General features: G+C 39.6%; 1 protein-coding gene across 1 annotated transcript in view; it reads right to left on the bottom strand.

The window, feature by feature from the left end:
* DNAH10 (dynein axonemal heavy chain 10) overlaps positions 1-24,717 on the bottom strand; it is a 49,885-nt gene that overhangs the window by 14,868 nt on the left and 10,300 nt on the right. The window contains exons 17-56 of the mRNA XM_053993760.1: positions 24,085-24,241; positions 22,491-22,967; positions 22,173-22,331; positions 21,710-21,835; positions 21,528-21,630; positions 21,117-21,295; positions 20,346-20,557; positions 19,892-20,048; positions 19,240-19,473; positions 19,016-19,138; positions 18,015-18,248; positions 17,292-17,515; positions 16,540-16,809; positions 16,270-16,453; positions 15,875-16,009; positions 15,330-15,482; positions 14,623-14,811; positions 14,380-14,526; positions 13,614-13,805; positions 13,330-13,448; positions 13,012-13,170; positions 12,579-12,714; positions 12,348-12,470; positions 12,050-12,184; positions 11,539-11,752; positions 11,174-11,293; positions 10,106-10,251; positions 9,545-9,697; positions 8,993-9,253; positions 8,178-8,350; positions 7,711-7,804; positions 6,510-6,677; positions 6,032-6,220; positions 5,198-5,369; positions 4,115-4,318; positions 3,277-3,357; positions 2,672-2,869; positions 1,890-2,051; positions 1,166-1,340; positions 110-291 (exon numbers count right to left, since the gene is read on the bottom strand). Coding sequence (XP_053849735.1) covers positions 110-291; positions 1,166-1,340; positions 1,890-2,051; positions 2,672-2,869; positions 3,277-3,357; positions 4,115-4,318; positions 5,198-5,369; positions 6,032-6,220; positions 6,510-6,677; positions 7,711-7,804; positions 8,178-8,350; positions 8,993-9,253; positions 9,545-9,697; positions 10,106-10,251; positions 11,174-11,293; positions 11,539-11,752; positions 12,050-12,184; positions 12,348-12,470; positions 12,579-12,714; positions 13,012-13,170; positions 13,330-13,448; positions 13,614-13,805; positions 14,380-14,526; positions 14,623-14,811; positions 15,330-15,482; positions 15,875-16,009; positions 16,270-16,453; positions 16,540-16,809; positions 17,292-17,515; positions 18,015-18,248; positions 19,016-19,138; positions 19,240-19,473; positions 19,892-20,048; positions 20,346-20,557; positions 21,117-21,295; positions 21,528-21,630; positions 21,710-21,835; positions 22,173-22,331; positions 22,491-22,967; positions 24,085-24,241 — 7,019 coding nt within the window. The remainder of the gene's footprint in view (positions 1-109; positions 292-1,165; positions 1,341-1,889; positions 2,052-2,671; positions 2,870-3,276; positions 3,358-4,114; positions 4,319-5,197; positions 5,370-6,031; positions 6,221-6,509; positions 6,678-7,710; positions 7,805-8,177; positions 8,351-8,992; positions 9,254-9,544; positions 9,698-10,105; positions 10,252-11,173; positions 11,294-11,538; positions 11,753-12,049; positions 12,185-12,347; positions 12,471-12,578; positions 12,715-13,011; positions 13,171-13,329; positions 13,449-13,613; positions 13,806-14,379; positions 14,527-14,622; positions 14,812-15,329; positions 15,483-15,874; positions 16,010-16,269; positions 16,454-16,539; positions 16,810-17,291; positions 17,516-18,014; positions 18,249-19,015; positions 19,139-19,239; positions 19,474-19,891; positions 20,049-20,345; positions 20,558-21,116; positions 21,296-21,527; positions 21,631-21,709; positions 21,836-22,172; positions 22,332-22,490; positions 22,968-24,084; positions 24,242-24,717) is intronic.

Raw genomic sequence — 24,717 nt, forward strand, 5'->3', positions numbered from 1 at the left:
TGCCGTGACAGACAATAGGAAACATTTGTCAGAATATTAAAGAGACTCTGTTGGCTGTTCCCATTAACAAGATCCTATATTCACTGCAATACCCAGAACAGAAATTCACCTCTCATAGCTTTCACATGGCTCCACGGAATTTCCCTAAAATCTGTCGTCAACAGAAGTCGCAGGAAATTTGTGTCAGCCATCATTGCTTTGGCATTCTTCCAGTTTTGTTCTTTGTAACCTCTCATTATAAGAATACAGTCCAGAACAACCTGCACCTGCTTCGGGGGTGTTGCAAAGGACCTGGAAAACAGGTGAAAGAGACAGTGGGAGTGAAAAAAGGAGACAAAGCACACGATGCCAGACATGGGTACTGCCTGTTAAGAGAGGTATTGCAATACAGGGGCTTGTACATAAGACAAGCCACAACAGTGAAAAAGATAACTCAATTCAGACAATAAATTATTTACTAATCAAAAGCTAATTTACTAATCAAAAGCTCAGAACCAATTCTTTTATTCAGACAATTTGATCCACAAAATAGGATTTCAACAGTGGAAAGCTTAAAACACTGAGCCTCAATATTCTTTCCTAGGGCAGTGAAGCAGGTGGAGAAAAATCCAGAGATCTGTGAGAGAAAGGAAACTGAGTAAGTGGCAGGGAAGGGAGAGCCATTGCTATTTTGGGGACAACTATTTCAGGGAGAGCCAAAGACTAGATGTGCCTTTATATCAATCCTTAAAAAAAAAAAAAGGAGGAGTAAAAAAACATAGGGAGGAGTAAATTTGGCAGGGAAATACATTTTCATGCTATGAAAGTATCCCTGAAAAATAACTGTTATGTGTTCCTACTTACACAGGAGAAAAAAAAAAAGAGGAGGAATGAACAGGTTTGGACAGCCATTATTCAGGCAAAAAACCACAGTAGGTTCTGGTGCATCAGACACAGGCCAGAGAATGGTGGGGTAAACAGCAAACAAAGGCCTGGAAGAACTGTCTTAAGGCAAAGGCTCGGGCTAGGAATCAGGGCATTCTGTTGTGACCTCTGCACCCAGACAATTGATGTCCTGACCTCCACAGGCAGGTGAGAAAGATGAGGCTAAGGCTCAGACCCAGCAAACAAGGGTCTCTCAGGGTATTTCCAAGAGTTTGTGCTACTGTACACACAAAAGAGTCACCTGAGTTCAGTAACTTCAGCCTTGTCAAGCTTCTCCACCTCCCGTTTGGCAGCTTCCATGATAGGCTTGATTTGATCCAGTGCTGCCTCAGCCTCTGCCTTCTCCACAGCAATAACCTTATTCTGCTCCTGTATCTCTATAGCTTTTTCTTCACCCATTTTTTTCTTCTCCTCAGCTAGTAATTGCAAAGGCAGGACCATAAATGGATCATTCAAGTTTGCATACAGAACATATAGTAATACACTAATAGAGATTTATTCTTTGCTGAAAATCAGAAATTACCATCAAGTCAGAACCTTTGTGTTGCCAGCTTGCCTCTGGTTACAGCTACATCACCAGGTTAGGAACAGTGAGTGTTCCACAGCATGCACAGTCTCTTTTCCTCCATGTTTCCCTCTGATTTGCCCCTAATGCTAAATTTCTGAGTCAGAAGTTGCCTTTCTTGCCACTGCCTTTCCAACATTATGTCCTACACCTTGGAAAGGGAAGACAAGGGCAGGCAAATGTTGTGTAAAGTACTGTGGGCCAAATGTGGAGCAAGGATGGCAATCTGAGCAAGGCAGGGGACCTGCTCTTCTGGCATGGCACAGGAGCAGCACACAGAACAAGAGGGATACCTCAAGAAGCAGCTGGAGCTCTTTAAAGGTCTCCCAACCCAGCCTAACACAGATGATGTGAGCCCTGCTTAGCCTGTGGGACATTTCACTAGTTGTAAACTACCCACCTATTTCTGTGTTTAATTTAATGTCTCTTAACAAAGCCTCACAAGCAGCTGTTTTTTCTGTTAGTATAATCTTTTGCTCAGCAAGTTTCACATTCAGCTCAGCCAGCTGTACAGCAGCTTCCTTCAGCTTAACCAAGCCCCCATCCAGCCGTTTACATTGTGCTAGGTAGGAAAAAAAAAGGGAGAAATGTCAGTGATTCATTGATTGTGTTCAAGCACACAGCAACAGACAATCTCACAAAGAGAAAATATCCTTAGAGGTGCACTGAGAGATTTTCCTCTTCTGAGCCTGCCAGCCAAAATGATGTTAATGTCACTTGAGCTGACACGGTGGCCCTGTGCCACACCGTATTTGCCACATTACACTGTTTGTGTTTCATCCTCTTCACATATTTCAGTGCCACTGAAGTATGAAATAAGAATTGCTGCTTGAGGAAGAAAGTCAAACCCTGAGTGAGGCTGTGCTGGTATTAGATTTCAGCATGACTCTTCCCCAAGCAGGGGAGTGTCTGATTTGGAGATTCTGGCTCATGTTCATGCACAAAAGGATTTGAGGATAGCCCATTGTTTGACAGAGTCTGAACATTCACATGTGCCCAGGTTTTTAGGTCAATGTCAAAACACAGCCCCACAGCTGGGTGCCAGCACAGCATTTGAGATAGGACTGCTACCACAGTTTTTGCATATTCTGGGTAATATGTGGGATTCTCACCAGAACTTCTTTTGGTTTTAAGATATTTAAATCACTTATTTAAAAGGAGAAAACATCTACATAGCCTTACCTAAAATGAACTCATTTTTCTCCTCCAGCAATTTTGCATAGGTATTGAGAAAATCAAGGTAATTTTTTGGTGTGACATGATTTCCACGTCTCAGTTTCTCCAGAAACTTCTTGCTGAAATCCCCTACAGATTCATGCACCATGACCATGTGGTCAATCACTGACTGGAAGCTCTCTGGTGGGATGCGTGGGTTTTTTGCTAAAATTGGGCAGAAGAAATAAAAAATTTCAAAGATTTGTGGCTTTTTTTCAGAGTACACCAATTACCATCTTTCTTATGTACATCTAAGCCAGGCACAAAACAAGTCTTTTCTGGGGCAAAAAGCAAGACCAGGGCAAAGCCAGAAGGGGACCTCCTGGTAGGCAGCCCACATTGTCTGCAGAGTTGGGAACTTGAATTTTGGCAATTTTAAAAATCTATTTGATTAAGAAACTATCATCCAGTGACATTTTGTGACTGGGTTTTTGTATTATCCATTTAGACTCAAGGTAACAAGCACAATGGGAAATGAAACTGTGAAATGTACAATAATTGCAAAGTAAAGAATATATTTCTTAGGCTATGCCATTAGGGTTAATGGGTTGAAATACTGACATGTTACATACCCAGAAAGGATTGTGCAACTGCACACAAGGCCTGGGCAGGCCAGGGCAAGAACCAGTCAATACCAGTGTTGTTGACAAGACCTTAAAATAAAAGGACAGTGTTATCTGAAAAAATCCTTAGTAAAACTAACCCCTAATCAGACAGCCAATCCTCTAATTAACTTTATTTACACCAAGAATTTGCAAATTATTCTTGACTCCTTCTTAGTAACAGAACTTACCAAAAAGTCCATACTTCAATTTTGACAGTAAATAATGAGCTTTGCCCCTGTGTCCTGCTAATCCCACTAGGCTCTACAGGACACAGTCAAGAGCTGCAATAAGGTATTTTAGGGCCTGGTTTAGCATTCCCACCTGTGCCCATCTTTCACCAGCCTCTCTTGTTTCCCAGGACTCCTTTCAGCCCCCTGCAGCACTTGCCAGGCTCAGGCTCCGTGGGTGTCCATCTCACCATGCCCTTTTTTTGGCTTTGGATATAAAAATGTTTCTCTTCCTGCCATCCTAGTTTCATAATGATTTAACACCACACTTTCTGCTGTAAACTACAGAAAAGAGAATGCAGACAAAGGCTGTGTGTTTCCAGTTCAGTGAGGATGACCAATTGATTTCTAGCTGTTCAGCTGGAAAATGAACTGATCTGATAAATGGCAATCAATATTGTTCACTGATATGTGGTAATTAACTGGAAAAACAACATGCAATGCAAATCCTTAATCATGAAACCTGCTCTGCTTAGTTTTAGCTGCCAGACATCTCTCAGTGTCCACTGGAGATTTTTCTCTTGCCTGTAAATCTGTGTTTCATAGGGAAGGGACTAAGCAGTGTGTACAATTGATACCTGGGAAGTTTCTGCACCACGTTCTCAGGTCCTCCCCAACTGGGGACATTCCCAGGACAATGTGAAGGTTGCTTGCACATTTGCTTACGAAATACTGCCAGATACTCTCTTTAGCTGGGCCCATGCCAGCCTTAGCAGCTTCTTCTCCAATCTGACTTAGTATGGAGTCTTTTTCATCATCTGCATAAAGGGCTGGCACCATTCCTGTAACATAAGGACAGAAGAATGCTAGTGAGAACAACCAGTAAGAGGAAACCATATGGCTGGGGATAGGGCAGATGAGAAACCAATTTTAAACCTAGTTCTGCAAAAATGATTCTGAGTAGTTTTGAATGAACCAATTCATCTCTCTATGCTTCTCTCCTCCCCATAGTCCCCATGGAAAATAGGTCATACTTGGGATTTAGAGGAATAATTAATTCTTTTTTGTTTGGGCTTCAGCAACATATAGAAAATGTCACAGGACTTTGCAAAGAAAATCTTCATTCGTGTCTGTGAACCATCAGTTCACATTTTTGTTCTCTCAATCTTGTGGCAAATACTGCATGAGTAACCTAATGACAGACCAGGGACAGGGAAAAGTAGAACAAGAAAAGGGATACAATTAACTCATCTGTTCTCATATCAGACTGTGGAGGAAGTTCTACTGAGAGGGTGGTCACACAGTGCCAGCTGCTACTCATTTCCAGCTGCTTCATTTGCTAGAAGATACCAAACTACATTTCAGGACATATATACATTAATATACACACAAACAGTTGCTGCAGTTCAGGTGAATGCTATTCAAAAGCCAATTGGACAACAGGTGGGTTTGTGGCCAAATGCAGCTGAAGTTTCCCTCAGTCTTGGAAGAAATCTGAGACTCCGACATCACCAGTTATGAAAGAGCCCTATAACCTCTCCAGACATATAAATGACTGTAAGAAGGTTCCAGATAGCTGTTATTAAGGCCAAGATCATTTCAGGTAGTACTGAAAAGTGTAACTAACTAAAGCAGCAGAGGACACAGGGTGAACCAGTAATGGCTCTATCAAGGGTACAGTTGTGATTATGAGTCACAAGCAGAGAGGCTGCCAGTGGCACCTGAAGTCAACATGTTGTTGATGAGTTCCAGGAAGCTCTCTTCTGCCACATGGCCATCTGTAAACAAGAAGACCACTGACTTGTCGTAAATACCCAGCTTCTCGTACAAATTTTTCAAATCATCTCGGAAATTATTTTCTCCATATCCTCGACTCAAGATGATCTCAAATACCTATGGGTGAAAACATACTCTGAGAAGACACAGATGGACCCAAGACATGATGGTAACTCTGAATTTCACTTAGACTGAATCAAGTCTAAGTCTTGGTTTGCCCCACTTAGACTGAATCAAGTCTAAGTCTTGGTTTGGCCCGAGTCATCAGTATCAATTTAAGTTTAAGTATCAATAAAATTGTGCATTTGTACAACCCTGCAGGCTTGCATTTTCAAAATTGCTTTGTGTTCATGCTCTTTTTTTATTCTTTTCTTCCAAGCCTTTTTAAGTAAAATGCCTCTGAGAGGAACATTTCCTCTCTGAAATAATACAGTATCTATCACAACAAGGCTCCTCAAGCAGCACAGGAGTGCTGCTGTAACACATTTAAGTAACAACAGCAGTAGTTAGGGACAATTAGTTGTTCATCCTTGTTTTCCAAACCCATCCTTGTTTTCCTTCCCCAGTGCCAAAACCCAGATTCAGGCACTGACAGATCACAACACAGTCATCATCTTGGACTTCCTGGCAATCACCTCACCTGGGGTTTCTCTCCACAGGGAAGGGCTGCCAGCCTGATCTTGTCTTGACTGACTGACTCACTCCCATCCCTAGTTTAATCCCAACAACAGTTTTACTTTCCTAGTCTTTTTTCACAGCCAAGACACAGGGTCACTAACCTCACATCCAGCTGTGTGAGCAGCCAGTCTGGTCAGGGACTGCTTTCCTGAGCCCCCCACTCCGATGAGCAGGGCGTGCCCGCGGTCCATCCGGATGATGCGATGGATACGGATTAAATGCTCCAGGGCATCATCAAAAAGAACCAGATTCATTTTAATATGATACTCATTGTAGTCATCCAAAATCTCCTTCAGAGAAAGGTGAACAGAATGTTACTAGGAGACCAGTGAAGCAATTAATAACATTAAGAAAATAGCCCATTCAGCAGCATTATTCCTTTCCCATTCCTCAGGGAAAATGAACTATTGGAAAACACTGCTGACTCTGTAGCTGATCCTCAGTTTTCATCACTGCAAACCCCAATGGGCATCAAAGCACATAAAGTTCTGTGTGCACACAGAAGAGAACAGATTTCCTGCAGTTTGAGGCAGGCTCCTGCCCGTTCCTCAGGCACAGTTCCCAGCTGATGCACTCTACCTTAAAGAGAGCTTTTGCTAAGTCATAGTCTTGGATATCTTCATAAATACGAGGTTCTGCCTCATTCAGTGCTGTTCTGAAATCTCCAAAGAGAACCGGATCCCTCATGACGTGCTCCAAGTCATCAGCAAAATGCTCTTCAACCAAGGTTTTTATATGGCCTTGTACCTTCACGGATATAAAATGAGTCAGGCAACACAACAAAGCATTTGATTGTGCATCCAGTAATACTTAGAAAGGTGATAATGCAGATTTTTGCTCAAATACTGATTTATTTCAAGGTGATACTTATGCCACTAGAAGATCCAAAGATTACAGCCCCCTTCTGTGTTCTGTGCATGATCTAAAATGATCTAATAGGCAGTTCAAGAATGGTTCAAGCCAATCAACTGTAGAACATCAAAACCAAAAGGGAGAAGCCTGTTAAATAAAACACCTTCTCATATATTGGTGTAAACAGTATATTAATAAACTTCCTTTTTCACCATTCATAGATGTCTCACCAGAAAGATCTCTCACCAAGTTTCAAAGTTTACATTAATATTCTGCATTGTAAAAATTGAGCTGGAGATGTATCTTTGTATGTTAGAGGAGAAAGTTTTAACTAGAAAAATCTGAAGCCTTCTTGGCCTTCCTCTTTTCATCTAACCAACTTCCAAAGCAAAGCAAAGCTTGTAGATGAGTAGACTCAATTTATCTCCTAAATCTCAAGGTTTAAAATTGGCATTGTTTTCTTCTGTGTTTTAAGATATAATTAGAAGCATTTTCAATTTGCATAACAGCCAAACTGAATTCACTGTGTAAGAATTTGGCTTTTATCCTTTTTACTACTTGGTTGTACAGTCACATTCTGGTACAATCCTTCCTGAAGGAAAATACTGAGTTGAAGTGATTTCCTGAGTTTTCTCCTGTACTTCTTTCACATTTTGTCACCTGTACTTCTGCCAATCAATTTTCCTGGACAGGCAAACCAAGTGATACTTTCCATTCCTTCAGTAGATCTGCTTTCTTAGTCTGCCCACATTGTTTTAGGAAAAAATCTTCCATGGGCCACGTTTTAAATTAATGAGCAACATATTGCTTAGACAAATCTGCAGTCAGACAGCAAGACCTGAGTCCAACGCTTGGTAGTGTTGCTGTTGCAAATTAATTGCCATAATAATAGTCAGTGACTACTAAAAACCTGAAAGAAATTACTCACCAATTCTTTGTCTGCTTCATTAATTAGCCTGTCATGGAAAACCCTCAGGCACTCATTTCTCCAAACTCTCACCATCTGGGTCACTGTGTGAAACCTGAAATAACATCAAAATATCAGACTGGACCGAATGAGCTGACATGATTCCTAAGGCCATATGGTTAATAACAAGAACCAAATTCTGAATTGACCCTTTTACTCTTTATGATTTTAGTTCTTTTGATAATAACTAATTTGCTTGCATTTTTACCTCTGGTATCTTATTTAAGAGAGACTAATGCATCAGTGTTTGGCATTGAGAGTAAGATCACAATTTAGGATGTTCTATTTCTCATTGTGGTTTAATGAAAAGTGACCAAATGTGACTGATTTCCTGCACCAAATTACCTCAATTTCATTCAGATTCACAAAAAAAAAAAAAAAAAAAAGTGTTGGTGTTGGACCATTAATGACAATTTTTCTATTCTTACCTTTCTGCATCTGTAAGAACAAGTCCATTGTAGACCCTGGAAAGATCCCTCAGGTTAAAAATGTAGTGGAATTTGGAAGGAGTAGGAGGCAGGTCAGTAACAATCATTTTATAAAGTTCCAAAGTACACTGAGTAATCTTGTCAGAGATGGCTGATATGGACTCCTTAAAGTTCTGTAAACATGAGAAAGAAGAAGTGTTTTCATGAGACTGGCCAGACAGAATTCAATGCTATTAAACATAATCTGCTTTCCAGCTTTTAAACCTGTTTGGTTCAAAAATTCTCTGTAGTATGAATATTCTGCAATTGAATGTTTAGGGCAGGCTCCATCTTCACTAAGGAACCTTCTGAGTGCTCAAGATAACATCAAACTCAGTGACTGGATTTCTTACAAGATTTCTGTAGCAGAAAAATTAAACTGCTCTTTTCTTATCTAATGTTGCAGGTACCTTGCCAGTAATGCACTCTGTTGCATTATATTACATTTTTCACACTCATTCAGGAAAGAATTTTCAGATCTTTGTATATTTGCTTAAAGGAACTGTAACCAACTCATTCACACATTTCAACAAATTAAAAGCCCCAGGTTTATAAATGATATGCTGCCTTGAATGTTTACATATTACACAAGAACTTATCCAAGAAATGTAAAATCCATTGAGAAAGAGAAGAGGAAAAGAAAGGTTTATGTGAGGTTCTAGGTACAAAAAAAAAAAAGGGTAACAAAGATGTCAGGTCTTGCAACAACACAGAAATAAATGTCAATTTAAAAATAATACACCTGCTGAGCAATCCTTTAAAAACAGTGAAATTACCGCAGTGTGGCCTTTCAGGATGGAGAAGTAGATCAAATGCAGTGATTGCTCAGAAGGAAAAGGGATGTTAAAAACACTGAAGAGTGAGGTGAATCGAGGGTCAACTTCATTCCGACCTCCTCCAGCTTTGCCCATGGCAGCAACAAAACCCAGGTCTCGAAGAAATTTAATGCTCATCTCTTTACCACGATCGTACATGAAACCTTTCTCTAGCAGCAGCTTCAGCAGGGCAATGGGCTGTTGTGTGCCATACTCATCAACCTGCAGGATACACAAGAGTCAGGATACATCAAAGCACAGTACATCAGCTCACCAATCACTGCTTTACGTGTGGGAATATTGGGTTCCATACTCAGGAGAACATTCCAGGGACTAAGGGACGCTTTGTAAAGCTCTGGCACTGATTGTGAACACTCATCCCAATGTCTCCTCTGGGAAAAGTGCCTCTTCTCTGAGATAAACTAAATGCATGCTGGATTTGTGATTGCAAGGACCATATCAGTACCACCCTAGATGTTTCTATACTACTTGGCAAAAATATTGACAGCTTACCCTTGGCATATTCATATCATCCATGAACACAAGGAGACGTTTTCCCATGGGAGGGCCAAAAGTGTCTTTAGTTCGTTTTTCTACATTTGTCTCCAGGTTTCTCTGAATGTCCATGGATGTTGTACGAGAAGAGAAGTTAATTACCAGCACCAGCTACAAGCAGGAGGAGATGATAAGAATGGATTCTAACCTGTTTTGTTGGTTTTTATTTTTACTAGAGCATTCAAAAATATTTTCCTATTAGCTGTCAGACATATAGGAAATGCTGCTAAGGTCCACTGTTCATTTGAATTACATATGACAAAGAAAAATAAGCCCACCCTTAGCACTAAAAATATATTTTTAGTTTATATAATTGAGTCTGTACAAGGTAAAAGAGGGCAAAACATCTTTGACCTCGAAGGATTTTCAAATCAGTCACACACTGTGGGTCTGGAGCGTGCAGTCACATTACCCAAGTCAATATTGCAACCCACAGACTCAATGCACAATGCAAATTTTACACAAGGGCAAAGAATGAAAATGCAGCTTTACAAACAGGGCAAAATGCCTCACACATACATTAAGGTATTTGTCCAGATTGTTTAGGAAGTTCTGTGTAGTTGCTGTCTTGGATGTACCCGATTCACCTACAAGAACAACGGGGCGTTTCACTTTTACCATCTGTCCCAGTAACCAAGCAGTGCGTGTGGTATCCACTGTGGGCACTGAAAAAGAGCAGGAACACAATCCCTGGCTGAATGAAAATGCACTACAGCTGGGGGATTTATATTTATAGAATAGTACTGGAACACACTCTCAAGGTATTAACATGAAGTTGCACAAAGACATAATCTGAATTATCAATTCACTAACAATGCTGAAAGAAAATTTTAATTGCTTAACCACCTCTTTTCAGTCTTTGTCACTGGAATCTTTTCTTCCATGTATGTATACTAAAAAAGAAGTTATCTTTCATATAGGAGGGTCATGGTTTGGTTTAGCTCCATTTAATCCCTATTTCAAGGATATAATCAGGATTTATTTGGATTATAAGTATTTTCCCAGAACTCTACAGAGATGATTTTTTTTCTATGTGAATAGCCTGCATTTGGAGCAACTTCAGAGATGATAAATTTATCTCTCATGTCAGTGAAGTTAACCTGTGCTTGCTGGAGTATCACTGTATATTAATGTGCCCCAATTTGTCTTTAACTATGAAAAGCACCATTAGGCAATGCTTGAAGTAACAACCAATAGCAGCCCTAAGAATGTAATTTTTATCTACTGAATACCTGAACCACAAGCTGATGTTTTCCAAGAATTTCTGGTAGAGCAAACTGTGAATCTTCTGCTATTCCAGCTTTTAAAAGGCATTACTAACTCCTAAATAAGCTTTATTGACTGAAACGTGCTTTCATCCTTTCCTCACTTTTTTTATTACACAATGCTGTAAACATCAACTTCATGACTGCTAAATGACTATGAAAAAAACTTTAAAGAAACTGATTTGTGCCATCACAAGAAACTGAACCTGAGTAGATGACCTTCAGTACAGAAAAAGGATATCTCATGCTAAGTGCCATGCACTCAGTGGTGGCACATTATGAATTAAAAGCACATCATCACTGTATTTTATTTTATACTCACCTAGAATGTCAAGAAATTTCACTTCAGGATCATGAATATATTCAGGAACAAGTTGCATCCAAGGTACCCACTTTTTTTGAGATTCATCAAAATGGAAGTCATACAAAGTTGGCAGCTGACCTGCAAACCATTAAGCAACTGCAAGTTTTTTAGGACACTGAAATATTTCCTAAGAAAACAATCTGATTGAGATGAAAACAAAGGGTAAGATTATAGATCAAGTTGGGCAGCACTTTGTTCTATTTACAAGTAATTTAACCCACTAAGTTATCAATCAAAATTCCTCTACTCTAGCACTTTCATGAAAACTATCACTTTTCTATTACAATTAATGGGATTCAGATTAAACTATTACAAGATCCTACCTGGCAGCTCCCCTGGTTTAGCCAGGACATCCTCACCCTGAACAATAGTCATGCAGGAAATACGTTTAACGTTTTCATCAAATTTAATTCTCCCAGCATCAAGAAGAGAAGCACCTAAGGAGCAATACAAAGCTTCCAAGAAAAAACACTCCAGAACATCAGGGTTTTCAGGCTGTACAAGCAGGGCATCCAGCATCACAGTCAACTGCACAATCTGTTGGAAAAAGGACAAATCTGTAAAGAAAGTTGCCCTTTAGATGCATGACATCTCTTAATATGTTTTCAGCTGATTGCTGGTCTTTTGTTCTTACATGTGGATCTACTGCTGTATGTATTAAGAAGAGCATTGTTAGGTGCTGATTGGTTTGGTGTCTCTTTGTGCTCATCAGTAGCAAACTGACATTTCAGCACAGACTCACCTCCCGTTCTTTCTTTGGGAAGGTCTTATTTTCTCCATAATTCTGTTTTCTTTTTAGTTAAACATGTTCAATCTTTATTCTCTGTTTCTTACCATATTTAAATCTGTTTGAGGAATGATAGTCTTCAGCTTTCGTTCCTGTTTGCCATCCACAATTCCTTCTATAATCATATCAATAAGGTGAGGCACATACTTTTGAAAGAGACGATCCAATTCCACTTTCTCTTGCTAAGGAACACAAAAAAGACAATAATTCATTGTCAATTTGACAGCAGAGCTTCCCATCATTACCTGGATGACAAGATATGATTGTTCTTGAAGGAATCCATTCTACCAAAGACCATCTACACTTTTCAATACAAATACTCTGAACAAGTGCAGAAATTCCCACCTCATTTTCTCTTCCTTTGACCCACTTCTGCCAGTAGGGCTCATATCTCAGATTTTTAGGATCTACAAACACCATTCCGCAGCGGGATACTGTGGCAGGAGATGCATACTGTAAGTCCCCAACCTATAATATAATCACACAGGATAATGGTAAACTAACTGCTTTTCAGGCCTTGAAGTCCCATCTGCAGCTAACCCTTCCTGTGTATTAAATGGTACAGTTATTTCTTACCTCAAACAACAAAGCACAGTGTGCCTGAAGCCTAATCCGCTCCCCATTTGCCAGGGTCAGTAACTTGTTGTCATCCATGACAGAATTCATGTTTTCAACCCAGAGAGCATCCACATCTCCATCAAAGAGAATGTACCTGTGTACAAGAGCCATGGGGCACTGACTGATCTTCAATTTTCCTAACATATTTCTGAATTTAGAAGTGTCAAACAATGGTGTCATTGCCAGTCCAAGTATTTTGAAGTCTACCATTCATTTTTTATAATTGCATGATTTCACTGAGACTAGGAACTCACAGGAGACAGAAACACCCCTGGACACTTTCTATTTATTTAGCATTTGTTTTTTTAAATAGTGCCATATCAATTTTTTTTTTTTAATTTATGTAAAACCCAGGACCTCAAACACACCTCAACGATTTCTAGCTGCCTACCTTCGCTCTTTCTTGTCAGTGGGTCTGTTGATATCCCGAAAAATGTTTGACAGGACTCCATCTGTCCAGTCTCGTGTGACAGGGTCAAGGATCCCATACAGCTCAATCACACTCATAGCTTTAGGGTTCAGTGTGTAAAGCTTTGTCAATAATCCCAGCCTAAAGATACAGCAAGAAAAGCAACAGTAAAATGTCACACTATCATCTCATGTCAACCCAAGCAAATACTCTGGGCAGCTGTTGATCCTGTCATGGCTGGACAGGGCTGAGTAATACAGACTGTGCCATTTTACAGCCTGGTTTACATTCTACACTCACTTGTTTTGGGCCTGGCACAAGGTTTTAATAACAACTGTCTTGCCACCTCCAGTAGGTCCAACTACCATTGTAGTGTGACGAGTTAACATTGTCTCATACATCTGAATTACTTTATCCACCTGAAAAATAAACATGGATTCAGTAGATTACTGTCATAACTCTGTGAACAAGATTAGCAGCTGGTCTATATCAGATACATTTTCCTGGAGCCACTCCAGGGTGCAACAATGTACCTGCAGCCTCACATTTACAACAAAACCCGAAGCAATTAACTTTTTTTATACCTGGACTGGTAGAACGATATAACCTCGTTCTTCCAGCACTTGTTCTACAGCATCATTAAAGTCAGGGTAGCGGACTCGAGGGCAATCCAGGCCAGGAAACAAGTCAGAGATTAGGCCAAGGAAGAGAGGTACATCTTCAAACACAAATTTAGGAAGATTCATATCTCGCAGAGCTCTCATTAGTACAACATCCTAGACAAAACACAGCAAAATCAATCATTACAAAATAGTTAACTTATCAGCTAAAATGAGGTACTGCAAAACTTTAATTCTTTCCAAACTATTGTTTGATTATTTCAGTGCAGTTTTTAGAATGTTTTTTTTGTCATCAGTTCCTAATGGAAAAACAGAGGTTATTTTATATGGATTAAGTATATCAATAACTAAGAATAATACACTGCCTTTGTCTACCATATTAATCAAATGCCAAATGGCTGCAGTGGCCCACTCCACAGCTTCCCTAAGCTGGAGCACTCACTGTTCAAAAACCAGTTTTTGTTAGTCATCCAGAGATATTCATCTGGCTATTTGCATCCTGGACTTAACAAGCAGGAAAATACCTCATTTTCCATAGATTTCCCTACTTTGACTGGAGTTCTAATGGCAGAAAGCACAATGGAACTCAATAAGAATGAAGGGAAATAATAAGACAAAAACCACCAATATTCCTATTTCCAAACCAAACAAACTACATCAGATGGGGAAACATATTCCCTTTCTCATGAAAAAAGATTATATGCCAAGGGTAACTAAGCAGCAAATCTACCTCACTGAGGTCTGCTGATCCTCTTTTCAGTTCTCCAGCCATTACCAACACTGACTTAAGGGCCCGCAGTCCAAAATCATAGTGATGTTGTTTAGAAAGCTGTTCCCTTGCCAGCTTGTACAGCACTGTCATCTTTTTGGCAAGGACCTGTTTGAGATTCAATTTAAACGATCACAAATGTTGCTACTGGCCATGCAAACATGGGTGGGTACATGGGTATGAGTAACAATAGGATTTTCTTACCTTTGCTGTAAGGAACCCTTCAGAAAACAGCATTATTTCACAGATCTGCTGAAGATCTGGTACAATAACAACCACAGGCCTGAACAGAGCTTTTACAGACTCAGGGAGCTCAGTCCGGCCGGCATAACCAGGATTCATTGTAATGAAAATGCCAATACGCCTATCGAGGGAAATCTCCTGTCCTTCAAACTAAAGGCGTAAGAAAACATTAGAACAATGTGAATTAGTAACTAAAAAAAACAATACTATTTGCTCAAAGAGAAAACCAATAATACTAGGGCACCCACTTAGGACAAAGTGCTAAAATATTTAGCTTTAGAAAGTCATCCTGATACAAACAGTGGGATGAATGCACCTTCTTTGAGATATTTCACAAGCCTCAGTAAATAAAGCCTCACAATCCACATCAAGTTAAATTACTGCTGTTCCTCATTACTACTGGACTATTACCCCATTTACTTGCTATTATCCAATTAAGATCACTTTTATCTCACTTCACAAAGAAGAAGAACCTAGCAAAGGATTAGGCAATCAGCAAGGATTTAATATCTTTCAATCTGAAAGTACATACTCAGGAGTTTGAAATGTTCAGCACAAACTAAATACAGAAGCAGCAGCCCTTTGATCTAATGATGGGGTCTAAACCTGTATCTTGCCCTGAAAACCAAGATCAGCCTTCACAACTACTCTTCTTTTTTAATGTTTACCTGAAATCTTGTCCACCCATTCATTAAAGCGTTTCGGATCGTCTGAATCTGGGAAGAAATGACTGAAAGCACGGAAGCGTCGATGCGATTGAATTCATCAAAGCATCCCCATGCACCACACTGGGCAAGGCCTGAGAAAATTTTACCCATTGCCTGAAAGGAACAACAAGAAAAGCTTCTCAGCAGTGACTACATAAAACATTCAGTGTCAAAAAACTTTGGAACACGCTAAAATACTTAATGATGGATAAACCTCTGGATGTTTAGCAGTCATAAGGTCTTGCAATAATTACTTGCCAAGTGCAGATTGCCTATCATAAACTTAAACACATACCATACAGCCATTGCTCCTCTGCTTGAAAGGGCCTGAAATTCCTTCAGGAATTTATTAAAAATCGACATTTTTTACTAAATTTAATTGTCAAACAGCATGGTATCTCTAAGGGAGATACTTATGTAGAAGTTCAGAGTACGTCCTTATCCTGGGCACTGATAAAGAGCAGAAATTGGCATTTTTTCAGAGAACACAGATCTTTAACTCTTACTTTGAAGTCCATGCCTTCTCCACAGTTTGTCACTACACACAGCAAGCCCAGTGCTTTGGCCAGATCCTTGGTTGTTTCTGTCTTCCCTGTACCTGCTGGCCCTGCTGGTGCTCCTCCCAAAAACATTGATAGAGCCTTTGAAAACAAACAAAAAAGCAAAGCAGAGCTTGAATTAGATTTATGCTAGGTTGGTAACAAAACCAGAAAGGAACCCTTGGGTCCACAAAACTTTAAACTTTGTGAACACCTTCTACATTGTCTTTGCAGCAACGAGGGGAGAAGGATATCACAAACATCTTAGCGTTCACAGTGGGAGACAGCAGGAAGAGGCAATACAACAAGGATGTGACTGAGTATAATGAGGGCTTGTTAGCACAACGTCCTCGAGGGTGCACCTGTGTGAGGGTGAGGTAGATGCGGTCGGTGAGCGGGGTGATGACGAGCCGCCCGTTGAGCCCCATGTACTCGTAGCCGTAGGAGAAGGCGGCGGTGCACTGCCGCACCATCAGCTCGTCCGGCTCGCGCTCCCAGTAAAACCGCAGCTGGCTCTCCCACTCGAACTCCTGAGCCTGCAGAATGCTGCAGACAGAGCTCACGTGAGCCAAAAGGATGGCAGTACAACTCCCAGATTTGGTGTTTGCTCAGGAGTTGCAGGTGGTGCTTACCTGTCTCTGACAAATATATCGATGATGTCTCTGGCATGCACGTCGATGATGAGAACGGTGTTGTATTTTTTCCTGTCATTTTTGCTCAAGGGCATTGTAATGCGGGTAACCAGGTCATCGATTTGCTTGTGCATTTTTTTAGCATAAAATTTCATTGCCTGCTTTTCTCCCATTTTCACTTTCCGAAACACATCCTCTACCTCCCAAGTCCACCACACTTGATTAGCAGCAAGCACCATCATGCCTTGGAAGAGCAACATCCAATCAACTCTATGGAAAACACATACAGTGAGGGAGGCTGAGTTACTGTTCATTTTAACTAGCTGAGCAGGAAAGAAAAAAAAAAAAAAACACAACAAAAAAGAGGTTCCTCCTGTTCCTGCAACAAAAGCCAAACTTTTCAGAGATATACAGAATTATATCAAAGTATGCTGTGAGATTTCAAAAGCCTAGGAAATATTCTAATAGAAAAGCTGTTTGTTCCAGGTATAAAATTGCCAAGTGGTATTCATTGTGAGAAAAACTTACTGAACACACACCACCAAAAATAAAACTCAAGATTTAGGAAAATAAATATGAGAGATTATGCATTCTTCATGGATGGTTAAAAAAGTGCATGTGAATGTATTCATATGCCTCCACACAGAGAAATACAGACTAAATTGTGCAGGAGTTGTAAAATTATGCCTTAACTTTTCTGTATCACTAACATATCAGGTTATTTGTGTTACCCTTGACACTGAGTGTTTCACCTGCTTCTGTCTTCACAATATCGAAAAATGGCTTCCTTGGTGAGGCGTCTGTTGGTCCGTCTCATTTCCTCCAGCACTACTGTCATCCAATTCTCCACTCTGCCCACAGCAGGGACATCCTGCCGGAACTCCATCACCTCCCCCTCAGCTGAGATCATGGCTGTGGCAATCTTCTCATCATTGTCACTGTCCTTGAACCTCAGCGAGGCTATATTATCAAACATCTGAAATGCACCAACAAAGAAATTCAGCAGCATTTTAGAAACAAAGCCTCCAAATGTAAGTGTATGCAGCCCCAGCGCTCCTCCAGAGAAATGGATCTGACTCCTAAGTAATCAAATATAAGTGCTGATGTATAGCCCAGCAGCAGAACTGCAGAATATCAAACAAACAATCAGGTCCAAATGACTTTGATTTTCTTTTTTCCTAGGAAATAAGAGCTAAGAGGAGCTACAGTTGATGAGGAAGTTCTTTATGATAGATCATTCTGCTGTATCTTGAATGTTCCTCTACCATAACTGCTACCAACCAGTATGAGAGGCAGCAGAGACTGTGCATGAGATCTGATCTGGTTATTTAGAAGCTTCTTCAAGATGCTGCCAGGATTCTCTTTGTATGCAAAAAAAAAAATTAATGCATCCTTATGAGCATGTACAGTAAAGTCTGTTAAACTTTCGAAAGCACCTAAAAGCACAAGGCACTGTGGAAAGTCAGACATTGTACCTTTATCATGTGTTCCTGGACACAGAGTGCGCTGCTGCTGCCAAGGATACTGAGCAACTCGTCATCAGATATAAAGAAAAATCTCGGGAAAGCATTTCTCTTGGAATCCAAATAATCATTCAAGCTCTTCTGGCATTTCTCCAACACATCATTTATATGGTGGAGATCTGACAGACGATTTGGGGCTTCACAGCAATTTTTTATTATCGGGTCTTTTACAGTTTCTTCCATTATCTATAAAGGGAGAAAAGGGAGTTTAGAAAATGTTGAACAGCAATAGGTTATATTAAATTATATTTAATTAATGACAAAGCATGCAAACAGCACAAGCAGTAAAGGTCCTTATAGAAGTGAATCAAAGGTTTTGAAATGGTTTTGTGGTGCTGCAGTGCTGTATGAAAACATGAAGGTAATGTGTTTATGGAGATACAACTGTAAAAGCAAGTGTAAGCCCAACAAGCCTGTATCCCCAATCAGGCCAGCTTAAGCACGTACCTGAACTCTGCTCCTGTACACAATGGTACTTCAAGGAGTGATCAAACATCATATTTCAAAATCACAGTACTCTCTCAATTTTGCACATGGCAAACAGAAAAGCAAGCCATATTCATACCAGGAATATGTGTTCAGTATGGGAACAGTGGCATGAAGCAGGAAAGCCTTCTTAGCATGTACATAGGTCCTCAATCAATAGGAACACATCTAAGCTTCTTCTTACCAAGGTAAAAGTAAAAAGCTGTAAACAATGAAAGGAAACAGAGATTCTGCCTACTCCATGCTGCCAGCCAAGGATCTCACCTCTGCCCATCTTAGCTAAATCAGAAATCTTCTGGTCGTGACAGATGTGAAGTAAAACACAAAATTCCTGGGTTCCCTAATCTCATAATCAATTAAATATAGTACCTCATTCTCAGTATTACACATGTCACAAAACACTATAAGTAACTATGGAACTGGAAGCAAAATGCACTAAATATGCTGATCACAAATCAGTTACTTGCCTGTTTAAACATTTGGTCTACACGGTCAAACATTTTGACTTCCTCCGGAAGCTGTGATCTTATATCTCCAGCAACAAAAATGCTCTCCAGGTACATCCATTTTCTCTGAACTGATACCCAGATCTACAAATCAAATGTTACCGTCAGAGGAAAACAGAAAGACAATGGAAAATTTGGATATAAATAACAAACATTAATTATTTAGTCCAGCACTTTCCTCCTACCTCGCTTACTTCACTAATCAATGACAAAGTTTTTTCCCATTTTTGAGCTGATGAAAGAAAAGGACCCACAAAGCGACTGCCCAAAACACTCTGAAGGTTAACATTGTTGTCATCAAGGGTCTCTAAAATTTCCTCTACAGATCCCAGAATAAAGCCTCGTGTCTCTGTGCCTTTGGTGTACACTTCTACAGGGAATTTCATATTTTCCCACGTTTCTATTATTTCCTTCATTCCCTGCATGTGAACATAAAAAGATGCATATTTCAGTCTTCAAAAACTGGAGGTCTATAATACTAGCAAAAAAATGAAACAGCTAATCCAGCAAAATTTTTGCAGATTTTCTAACTCTGGTTTATAAAGAAGCAATCTATTTCAAAGAATGATAGCAAGAGACTTGATCCTTCTTCAGATCCATTTTCATAGGACAAACTTTCTTACTGTAATCATAGAAATCCAATATGCTGCTGCTAAACCAAATTCTGCAAGGATCCTGTGCCAGTAGGAGCTCATTACAGAGCTATAAATCTTCGCTCACGTAGCTCATGGCAGCTCCCTAAAGACGGCCAAACTTGCGGTCATGCCAATTTAAAAATCTTAAATAAAACTGATTGTTGTCATAGTTTTATTATGATTCTATAATTCAATACATTACCTTCTCAATGGCAAGTTCTTTAACAGCAGTTCCAACTATATCGCTGATAACCACGGTGTGTTTGTGAAGTTCCATGGCAAACATATTTTCCAAAGTGAATGTTTCTGTTTTCATTTCAAACCTTGTTCCTGTTTTCTCCATAAGGTCTTCCCAATGCCTGTTTTAAATTGACACGTTAGTTTAACACCATAATACAGTAAAAACCAAAAACAACTGTAACATATAATAATGAACTCATGTTTAGCATTCTGCTGTTTAAATAAGAACTACTAGTCTGAATAAATAAATTATCCCAGTCATTGCAGCACCTTTCATGCTACTACACAAGTTCACTAGGTAGAAATAAATTTCCAAGCTCCAGGACACAGCATGACCCCAGTAATGGAAACTGAAAGTTCTAACAAAACACATCAAATACTTCTATATATAGTGGTGTAAATAAATCAAAACAAACCTTTCTCTTAAAGCTTCATTTTTCAAATCAAGCAACAAAGGAATGGAGTTTAGAAAAGCCTTCAGTTTTTTATCCAGTTGCTTACATATTGCCATACCACGCACTTGTCTGGGCAGTTTCCGAACAGCTTTCAGAAATCCTTCGGTTCCATCCTGAAGAACCTTGACATTGAGGTTTATCCAGAGTGTCTGAGACCATTTCTCTTTAGCTGCCTGCAAACAAGGACATTAAGATGGGGGAAAAAAATCATTTTCCTTTTAGTTTTGACCCTCAAAATGTAATTGTATTAACATTTTACAAATATAGAGAGAGACAAGTTCATGTCCAGAACAGATTCATAGCCAAACACAATCACTTGTATAAAAAATAGTAAAAAGGGAATATGGAGAACAGGACCATATTTTACAGGGAATTTAAATTTTGGAAAAATAAAACTTCTTAAAAAACAGTTAAAGCCTAGATACCCACTGTCACCTGTACACATCCTATATCCAAAAGTAGTTTCACTGAACTGATCAAGAACCATGTGCAATAAAATGGCATCCAACAAATATTAGAGGTTGGGAGAGGTCTGTTCCCATCTGATGAAAGGATGTGTTTGGCCCACCATGGAGACACTGACAGTCCTACACTAATTAAAATAATTTCACAGGGCATAGATTATTTCATGCAAAGGCTTCAGAGTTGACAGTAATCAGGGGGCAGTGCAGCCTCTTCTTTTGTCCCCACCTTTGCTGTTGTGTGTGTCCCTGCAGATTCAGTGACACTGACCTTTTGTTCTGCATAAATGTCATAGACTTCCTTCATTGCTTTTGCCTCTTGCTGTGCTTTTATTAAGTTTGGGTACGATGTTCCTGGCAAGCCCAGAAGTTTCTGAGCACTGCCCAGTTCCCGCTGCCTTTCTTCTAATCTCTCTAATTCTTTTTCAAACATAGCCATGAGTTCTAGTCCTGGGAAAGGAGAGGGATTTTTCCAGATAAATCATCACAGGGATCATCATGGGAAATAAGACAGAATTTGCATATAGTCTGTAGATGTTCCAGTACTAAAAATGTTCACATTCCCGGCTGATTAATCTGCATATTAATAAGGAAAGCATGATTTTCTTCTTTAATATAAAATTTGAATTGTCCGAAGACTAATACTTTCAAAACATCACTTCACACACATTAGTCCATTTACCTTTATCAAGATCATCCCCAACAACACCAGGCCCCTCAGTCAAGAGTTTCTGGAAAAAATCTTCTGTCTCTTTGCTGTAGTCTGCAACTTGTTGCTCTGTCACCTAAAAAGAACAGCATTTAAATAGTTCCATTAAACAGTTTCCATTTCCAATCATTTTCTATACTAATTACAAGTACTACCTTTGTGAATGCTTCTTTTACACCTCCTTTACAATCTAGGCTGCGACTGACTTCTGCTGCTTCCATAAGGAGAGTCTCCCATGCTTCCCTAAGTCTGTCAGACTTCTCTTGCTCTTCTTCAGGTACCTAAACCAAAACAAGTAGCACCTCTAACAAGACATAAATAGAAACACACTTTCACAAGAAAGTGAGGAATATGTGCTCACATTACAAATTTGCCAAACACAAAACCAGTACTGAAGCGACCTTAATCAGATTTAAACACATGCCGTATGTCCATTTTAAAGTGGGCATAGTGATTTGAGAAGGGAGTCTGGACTAGAGAGTCTCCAGGCATCCCTTCAAACCTCAACAACACTGTCATTCTGTAACACGTCTTAAAAGGCTAACATTTCTTCATTCACATGTGAGGCATTTGTGCCCTTTGCTCAGATCTGAAAGGTTTGATGAGACATGCACTTACTGGAATATTGTACATTGCAAGAGTTCTGTATCTCTCCCCAATGTCCAAGTATCTCAGTTCCACCTCAACAGCAATGTCTCTGACCACTCCAAATGCACTCAGGACAACTCTGAGATCATCCAGGGTTTCAGGAGGTCTATTCACATTCTCTGATAATTTCTGTAAAATGTAAAGATCATTTCCAGAATCAACACTGACAAAGCAATTGTCAGAATTACAATGATGAGTCAAACACAAAACACAAACAAACAATATGCCAGATTCATTTCTTAGTTTATGTGATAAAGATAACAAAAATACCAAACTGAAAACACCTACCTGAATCTCATCTTGAAGGCTGAAGAGCTCCTCTCTTGCTAACTCATTAAGCAACTTCCCAAGTGACATTAGCCAGCTTTTAGCATTCTCCTGCACTGCAGAAGCTAAAGGAGCCAGCTGAAGCCTGATAAATTGCTCATCTTTAATCAAGGGCCGTTGAGTTACTTCCTGAGCTACCTTCATACAGAACTGTAAGTGCTCATCAAAGATAACACAGGGAGGCTTTTCTGCAGCTAAACGGTCCAGGACTGCGCCTTTGTCTGATTTCCACAACAGGTCATACTTCTTCCATTGGTTCAAACACTTCTTGAGAGAAGCCAGGAGTTTGTGGACATTCTGAGTGATGAGAACAGCCTGTTCAATTACCAGAGGGCTCTGGGAGACATCACTGTAAAAGCTGAAAGTGACAACTTCATCCACCTTGACATGCTGAGGAGGGCATTCGATACACGTACCGTGCATCCATCGTAAGAAATGCTGGAAAGTTTTAGAGACAGGGTCAGAAAACAGCTACCTTGTTGAGTCATTTTAGTTAAACCACCCATAGAATCATTTAGGTTGAAAAGTCTTCTAATATCATTGAGTCCAAGCAGTCCAGGACTGTCAAGTCACCCACTAAATTGTACATGTCCTCATGTGCCACATCTACACAACCTCCAGGAATGGTGACTCCACCACTTCCCTGGGCAGTTTGTTCCAATGCTTTCTTCCCTTTCAGTGAAGGAGTTCACCATTATTTAGTACACAATGTAGGAACTGATATCAATGGTTTCTCAAATCAATTGTTTTTCTGACAGCAAAAAAGAGATCACACTTTCCCATCAACTTAAGAAGAGTTCATTTCATCCTAAAAAAAACCCTTTTCCATGCATTACTCAATTTGCTTCTAAAATCTCTGCTGAGCAACAATATAGCATGACAGAGAGGAAAAGGTATTGGCTCAGTTTGAATGCAGCAGTAGAGAACAGCAAATCTGAGCACAAAAAGCACACTTAAACTAAATGTATTCATTTAAGGTGACATCTGGAATAATTTGTCCATCAGCAGAGGGCAGGAACCATGTCACATTATTTGGCTTCTTCTCAGGAAAGCAGCTCAGTGTGAAACTATTTATGCAGGAAAATATGGCTACATCATTTCCAGTTAAGTTAGATACCTAATCTAGATATTTGCTTTCTCTAACATTTTCTGAACTGTTTTTTTCTGCTGCTTCTAATGTAGCATAATGTAGAGGAGGACACTCACATTCCTTATTCCACCAGCTTATTCATACATCAGAAAGCAACATCTGCAGTGCAATCTGAGAAGTACTTCCTTCTGATGTATGCTGATTTACAGAACCAAATCATGTCCTTACATTGCCAAAACTGCTAAAAAGTCATCAACAATTTTACCTGAGTAAAAATCGTATGGATTTTTTCCCTTGATCATCAGTTTGTAAAATTAGAACAATGAACTGGATATTTTGATTTCAAAATAAAGCAATATGAATCTCCCCTTTGACATTTACACTTACCCAAGCATAAAATAAGATTAGTTCATTATAATCACAAGCAAACTCTGGAAACAAAAAGAAATCTTTATCAAAAATCACCTTAGTGACCTCAACACAGTCTTGGATAGATTGCACAATCATTTTTTCAATCTCACTGGCATTAGGTTGCAGGGTTATCTCAGGAACAGATAAAACAGCCTCTATTTGTAACAGTGGCACATTTGCAAGAACAGTTGCATTAAAAGCCTGTAAATTCCTGAGAAAGGAAAAAAAAAACAGAGTCAAAGATAGAAATAATCAGGTGCTGCCTCCAGGAACATGCCCAAGAGAGGCTGCAATTTTCAAGTGCATGCTTAGATCTGTAACCTGAGTTATCACTGATCCCAGCTGGAAACATTGATGTGTCTGGGGAAAAAACTGTCCCACTAAACTGATTTAAAGTAAAAGCTTGACTTGCTAAAAGAAGCTGTTGGAAGGAATGAATGGAGATATTTCGGTGCAAAAGGATCCTGAGACTGTGGTCAATTTCACTACAAGAGCCCAGACAAGAAATCATGGCAAAGTCATCTGAACTTGGATCAGATTACAGAACATGGGTGATGGGAAAAAGAGATGATTGGGAAGCTTAGATAGATATTACAACAAAGCTGCAATGCTGTATTGCAATAACACCTTGCTTGTAAGAAAAGCCTCAGCCACTGCAGAACAAGTAAAACCTTTGTTCTTGGACTC

The sequence above is a fragment of the Vidua macroura genome, chromosome 18 (genome assembly GCF_024509145.1).
Source record: "Vidua macroura isolate BioBank_ID:100142 chromosome 18, ASM2450914v1, whole genome shotgun sequence".
In the NCBI taxonomy this organism is placed as follows: Eukaryota; Metazoa; Chordata; class Aves; order Passeriformes; family Viduidae; genus Vidua; species Vidua macroura.